At 53.6% G+C, this 7313-nt stretch overlaps 1 protein-coding gene across 1 annotated transcript; it reads right to left on the reverse strand.

The window, feature by feature from the left end:
• Positions 1–1099: 1099 nt before the first annotated feature.
• On the reverse strand, positions 1100–6856 carry NCLIV_024590 (hypothetical protein; the record flags this gene model as incomplete). The annotated part of the gene is made up of 8 exons (XM_003882654.1): positions 1100–1153; positions 1739–1779; positions 2123–2226; positions 3925–4006; positions 4922–4969; positions 5576–5632; positions 5885–5979; positions 6696–6856. The coding sequence occupies 8 exons, from the start codon at positions 6854–6856 to the stop codon at positions 1100–1102; spliced, it is 642 nt and encodes a 213-aa protein (XP_003882703.1).
• Between the last annotated feature and the right edge of the window lie 457 nt (positions 6857–7313).

Genomic DNA, 7313 nt, shown 5'->3' on the forward strand with positions numbered 1-7313 from the left:
CGTGGATTCATCTCTACCACAAGCAAGCAGGCCATCTACACTCCGCAAGGGAGAAGCAGCGTCCGGCGAAACTGGGGCTTGCTGTATTAGCCGTTGTTGCGGGTATTGCCCTTTGGAGTAGGCGTAAACTCGAATGGTGTCTACGTAGCCTCAAAGAACAAGTGCTTGCAAATAATAAGTACCATTCTAGTTGCCACGCTCGTCTAAAAGACAGACCAGCAGAATCTCGGATTGTGTCTTTAACAACCAATGCTGCTGTCTTTCCACCCGAGATCACGTCGCTCTCCCGGGCAGACACAACAGTTGTGACTACCGAGGAGAGGGGCAGCCGCCGGTCCTGTTTGCCAGGAACACAGGAGTTCCTTTTTGGCTCTGAAGAGCGCGGTTGTGCTTGGCAACAACTCCAGTAACGAAGGAGACTTAGTAGTACGGAAAGCAAATGTTCGGATTCCGTGAGTGGGGAGAATCCGTGTTTCCAAACAGCTCTCGACAGCCCGCCGCCATGCTGTTTGTAAGCCGCAGAGGGAGGCAGCTAGGTAACAGCTAGAACAGCAAATGTGTGCTGTCCGCTCATATCGAACTGTACTACAAGGTTCGCTGCCAGCGAACGCTGCAAAACGGACAAGTGACACGGGGTTTTGCCCCTCTGATGGCCCGCAAGTGCAATCCTCTTGAGCAGGCGCCTTGTGTTATATTTGGCGTGTGCGTCCAGCATGCAAAAGAACAGAAGTACACGTGAAGACGCGACCGAAAGCAGTTTGAATTCCAACGAAAGACGACCGTTCGAGGTATAAAGGTGAACGTCGAATTTGAAACGCACATATGTGTAGATATGCGGTGTCAGTGTGCATTTTTGTGAAGCATGCCTTTTTGGCTGCACACATTTGAAAAATCCCCTCGTGAAATTCACGTTTTGCCCCGAGACGGTAAGCTGTTTATATAACGCTGATCACATATAACACTATATACGTAAGTGCGTGTTCGCATGCACATACATCTATATTTTCACATGCAGAGAGATGCATGTGTACGCTCAAAACACATCGCGTGAAACGCGTTGACGGCTGACAGCACGTAGGAGCAACCTCATTTTGCGTGTTCACTCGCCGCGCTGGAAATCTGTGAACTCGAAGGAAAACGAATCGCTCGAGATCTGAAGCAGCCAAGACAACCGACACAGTCACGCCTGCCTGTGTGCACCACAGCTCCCGCAAAGTCAGCGCTCCCTCCCATGTTTCCTTTCGCTTCTGTTTTTGACTTATTCTTCTGGGGGAGGCAGACTGCCAGTCGCACTTGCGGCTGTGGACGCTGAATCGACTAGAGCGGAAAACGTTTTGAGGTCGCCGGCCTACTTTGAAAAAGCCAGACAGTGTCTCAATAGGAGTGTTCAGTGGTGGAATGTAAACAAGGATCGTAACAAAGGCAGTGCGGTTACATATGCTATCCATACAACTTTCCATGCATGATGTTTCTGGGTTTTGAGTGTCTGGCTCTGGTCGTTTAACGTTGTCGCATACACTCAACTGGATATTCATGCGTACCTGACGGTACACGTATGCGTGTGAATGTGTGTGATTCTCCTCACATTTATCGTGTGCAACGCGTGTTGAGTGAAAAACTGGAATGCCTAAATGCGGGCCAGGAATAAACGGACATCGAGACATGCACATCCTTCGCTGACACTTCACTACGCACGGCGCTGCACCAATGTTTCTCCTCGAATACGATCCTGTCTTACGCCTGAGCCTTCCAGTCGATATCCTGCCGGCTCCTGTCCTTCTGCATCTCAGACAAAAAAGCACACAGCAAGCTCGAACGCGCGGCCCTGTGGAAGCAGAGACGATCCGGTTTCTCTCAGTTTCTTCCTTCTGCGCGTCGACGGCACACTGATAGACGTCAGACAGTCTGCACTCGGCGTGAAATGCATTTCCTGAATTTCTCCCTTCACTCCTACCCCGCTCCATGCAGTTATGAAGACAGGCGCTCTAGAGTCCGGCCTGGGTACGCGAAGCAAAGTGACGCGCCTGCCTTGCGTGCCTCCAAGCACCAAACTTGGGCGTCCCTTAGTTTTCCGCTCTGTGAGGAGAGAGTGCCTCGCAAAGGCGACTGTAAAGTCCCTCACCTCGGCTCGTGTTTTCGGGGGGTGGAGGCAGGAGCCCAGAGAAGGGACTGGCTGTTTGGCTTTCTGCACTCGTCGTTTCTGCATATGCCTGGAGGGACTTGGCTCTGAAAGGTTAACGCAACAAAAGTACAACACGTGGAAGGAAAACTACGAAAAGTGAGACAGGGGGATACACGAGGACAACGCAGCAACTCCGCTCCTGCCCTGAGAAGAGTTGGCCGTGTGCGTGTTCTGAACTCTCTGACCACAAAGCTTTCCCTATTCCATTAAGCAGCTTTCTCGTGTCGCAGAGCCGGCACATGTGTGGAGGCTGTGAGCTCCGCCGAGACGACTCGGCCACAGCACCGCTTTAACTGAGCGTCCACATTACAGGAAGCATTCTCGGATGGGTGCGAGCCAAAACCAACCACGCGCAGCATGGCGGTGCCGCAGTAGAAGCATCCCCAGGGGCGAGTCTGTGCAGGACAGGCACAAGCGAGTTTTTCTGTGGGAAGAAACCGTCGCCTGCGGAAACGCATACCTGGATTTGCACGTGATGCCGGGAATGTTGACGTGAATCTTTTCGCCTAGACGGTAAGCAAGGATGCAGAAAACAACCGCAACGCGCCGCCTGAGACATTCCCGACACCGTTTCCATCTACGGCGCGGGTTCACTGACCGCTCGCAGTTCCGTGACCTGTGTCGCTCGGAAGAAAACGAAGCGTGTTTTCTCTCCGTTTGCTTCCGCAAAACGACAGGCTAACAATTGCACAGCAACGGACACGTGGGGGCTTTCTGTTGCGTGCTTCATCTCAACCAGAAACTACCTTCTGCCAGTCGAAAGTCCCGTTCGACGCCGCTGGGAGCAGTCCTGCTGGCCGCTTCAGCGTCTGCTGGATCGGTCCTTGCGAACTGTCGTCGTCTGCGGAAACACGACACAGGGTCGGGCGCGCGGCAGGCGAACGTCAAAAACCGTTGTGACGTTCAGACGGTCGCCTCACCCTTTGAGACGAAGAATCGGAGTGTCTTCCGCTACCGACACAGAACTCGTGGAGAGACGTTGCCACAAACTGGCGGTCTCTACTCGACTCAAAGCTCGAATCTCCAGAAGGCGCCCCGTAAACGAACACGCCACAGAAAAAACCTCCCCAGGGAGACATGGATCTGTTGCTTTTTTACCAGCAAATCGCTTCTCTGGCGCCTCAGAGCATCGACACAAACCAGAAAGCGCAGGCAGAACGTTAACGGGAAACTATCCCCCCCCCCTCCCTCGCGTCCCTTCCTTTTACAGGTACACCAGCGAAAGCCGTGGAGGGTACCCAAGGGCTATTCGTGGAGAGTCCAGCTGACCGCCAGTCAAGTTCGCAGACCCCCATCGGCGGTCCGTTTAAACGAATGTCGAACAAAAACACTCAACAGGCTGTTGAGACACAGGGCCCGAAAAGTCAACCGGTCGTGACAGACCGCGATCCTGAACTGGATACCTCGAACCGAATGACCCATTCCTAAATCCCTTTGCGTTAATGCACATCGCGAGACCAGAGTATGCCATACTAACGTATATAGAGGTTGTGCGACGATCTACGCGTCAGAGCAGCGACGCTTCCCAATAGGGCGTCAGACTAGAGGTTTGCAACTGAGGCGTCCCGTTTTCACGCCTTTAGGCATTTTATGGGTGCTGTCCGTTTCGCCCTCCAGGCCGCACCCTTTGTTTAGCGCGTTGATTTTACTTTCTATGAATCTCAGCGGTTCGGACGGACGCATCTGAGTCGTGAAATCGATGTCAACGATGCTTCGCAGCCTGTTGCGAGCGTCCGCATTACCTCTCTTCGTCGTTCAAGGCGCATGTGAAGTCGAAGGCGTCGTTACGGTCCGCGAAGCTGACACCGACGTAAGCGCGCCGACCTGCCACAGCAGAGACCGGAACGAAGAGGCGACCTCAGGTGACAGAACCTCCACCCAGCCCGGACCCAGTGAACAGCACCCTCGAAAGAAGTTCCTCTTCTTTGCCTCATGGCTGTCGACACCGCCTCAGAACAGACTCTCGAACTTGATGCTTCTGACACGAGTGAAACGGAGTGCGAGAGTGCCTAGTGGTTGGAAGCCATTCGCGCGTGCTTGCTCCTTTTTGCCTGTCTGAACGAATCGCGAATCAACTATATTTGCTCTCAGATGTGACCTCGTGCCGCAGGGTTAAACAGAAACAGAGGCTCGGAGGGGTGAAGCACAGCCGGCGGAGGCTGCAAAACGGTCGCCGCCAGCCGGCCTGTCTTTTTCTTCTCCTGCGCCCGGGGAGACTAGGAGCCCAGCGTAGGCGTTCAGTGTTGAGAGCACCGTAGTCAGCGGAGCTTCGACTGAAACATAGGCGGATCAGTAATTCCTACTTCTCTTTAAGAGCGCGTGCTGTTTCTCTTGCTACATGTGCAGTCCTGTTTAGGCGCCACTTGTCTCGAGCTGCCTGTAAGTGCAGGGAACTGCTGCCTGCCTGTCAGCCTATTTACGCATTCGCCTCCACAGTCAGTTGCAACTGTATTCCCACATACGTGCAATCTCTGTCCCTTAGTTAATGTATCAGCGAGCCCATGGATATCTGTGTACATGTCCAAACCTCTCCGTGTGTCTGCTTTGCACCTACGCCGCGACGGGGCGCTTCCCATACAGACCCAGTCAGAGCGATGATGAGAACAAAATCACTCATCTCAAGGCGAGAAGTCCAATTTTAAAGGGATCCCTACCCTGGCCCCGGCCGTCCATCTCTCCGTATGCCCCCGGCACTTTGAAACAAGCTCACAATGACGACATGCGTCGTCTTCCCCTCACCTTTTCCGTTGTCGAGGCGTACGACGAAATACCGCGAACTGTCCACAGCTGGGCAACGCGAAAGGCAGCGCAAAATTGAAGGATATGAATTCGACGCGGGCTCGCAGTGTAAACTTCATGCACTTCACTTAGCAGCCGGCCTCCTGTCCCAAGGCCACCCGCAAAGATGGGCAGGAGAAAGTACAGGAAGCCTTTCTCTTCCAGGAATGCGCTACGCAAGGAGACTTCCCCCCCCCCCCTCTCCTCTTCTCTGGCACGCACTGTTGGGGAAACCTTTCGCGGAAGAGAGAAGTTTCCTACGGGCATTTAAACGGACGAGAAAGAGCGAACAACACATCTTTCAAGGGCTCCTCTCGGCTCCTCTGGGGCCATTAAGGCAGTCGCATGCGCGTCTCGTCTTCGTACGCAGAGAACGCTGGTTTCAGGACCCGTGTAACCTGCACTGTCCAAAGAGGCATTGTGCGTCTGCCGACGCGCTGTCGCGGACTCACGGCTGCCGCCAAGAGCCAGAAAAGAGCCACCGCGCGACAACCGACTGCAAGCAACTCCCACCTCTGCGCGGCTTAATCTGCCTTCGCGGAGGCGAGTGAACACTCCACGAGCGGAGCCTACACAGCTACCGAAACGACGCCTTGACAGTCTTAGGCCACCTACCGCGTTCAACTGCTTCCTCGTGCTTCTCCGGCAACGGACAGGCCGCAAAGAGGTTTCCTAAGCACATCAGCGCATGTACACATCTGTGCATACATTAATACTTTTAGTGCCCAGATTCCGGTAGACATATATATATATATATATATATATATATATATATAAATGTATACACGCCTGTGGACGTGCAGAGATGCACAAATGTATGCAGATCTACGGACGCTTTGAGCTGCAGACGAGTAAGACGTGAGCCGGGTCAAAATAGCAGAGAAGGACCACAAGGTTGTCTCCCAGGCAGGAGCAGAAGCTCACCGGTTTGTCTATCGACCAAGCGTATCGAGCACTTGCGTCCCTTGCTGGCAACTTGGAGCTTTCCCGTCCACAGCACGTCTTTCCAGTTCTCTGCTCTGTGGAGACACAAGAGAATGCGAGAACAGAGCGAACTTTCACGCCGTCCTGGGTGGGCATTGGATCCGGCCGCCTGCGTGCATGCTCTGCGCCGTGGTTTTCCTGTGTTCCGCGTTTTCCGTGAGACACGAATAGGACGATGACAGACCTTGCTGCCGTTCCAGGTGATATGTGGCGGGCTGTTCTAAAGCAGCATGGAAAAGCAGGGCTTTTTCGACGGTGAAAGAAGGTACGCGTGAAACGGGAGGTGGACACGGGGTTGTGGAGAAAACGCGCAGGGTGCAAAAAGGCCGCGAGAGATCTGCGTGTGGCGCGCACGGGCGGGCAACACAAAGGACTGTAAATGACACCAAACTAACGGAAGAGCGACAATGGTAAAGGGTGGAACGGCAAGGAATGGAAACAGCGTAACTGCCTTAGCCAGCGGGTGCGCAGTCGATCTGTGCTTCAGAATAAAAGAGAAGCAGCTGAACACCACGCATTAATATAAGAAAGATAATCGGGTAATCTGAGATCCTTCTTCGCATAAATGCCCGCGAGCGAGGTCTCCGGGGGGGAAGTAGCAGAAAAGGCGCAGAGGATCCGTAAGACACGAAGAAAGTACGAGAGAGAAAACAGGCGAGAGACCGGAAGAAATTGTGGGCAGTGACAGCACGCCGGACGGGTGCGTGAAGAGAGGAGCACGATGTAGGGGGGGGTGATCTTCGTAACGCACCGGTGACCTTGGGGTGTTCTGGGCGGAATTTTGTAGACAGTGACCTGTCTGCAGCTGTAGACTATGAACTCAAGAGCCTCGTCTTCATCTCGGTTTTCGAGGGTTGACGCATATGCGTCCTCTTGGACGGGTTTGGACGCCGATGCCGATACCGACGCCATCTGGGACATCAATTAGTAGTTAGAGAGCGTTCGAGACGCTTTTGCAAAACACTGACAAGTCAACCGAAATTACCAGCGGTTCCGTTGGCTCGAGCACTATACATTTGCGTCAATGCGTATGCACAGGTATGTGAAGACGCATACATAACCCTGGATGCAGATGTCGACATGTGCCGTTCACAGTACCTCACGCAGAGACGAAACGAAGAGAAGTTTCTGCAGATGCAAACATGTCGCCCAGAAGACGGCATCCGTCGGGCAAGAAACTCGCCGTGGCGCAGCCGGAGAGGACGAATTCTACATTCTTTCGCCCAATCAGCAGTCAGCGAATGTTTGCGGAGAGTTGCACGGTGACCCTCGTGGATCGACGGCGGTGGAGCTTATGTCTCGAGACAAACCTCGCGGAACTGCCATTCTGATTTTGTCAAGAAAGAGGCGAAAACGCCTGCACTTGGAA

This window comes from Neospora caninum, chromosome VIIb (assembly GCF_000208865.1).
Source record: "Neospora caninum Liverpool complete genome, chromosome VIIb".
In the NCBI taxonomy this organism is placed as follows: domain Eukaryota; phylum Apicomplexa; class Conoidasida; order Eucoccidiorida; family Sarcocystidae; genus Neospora; species Neospora caninum.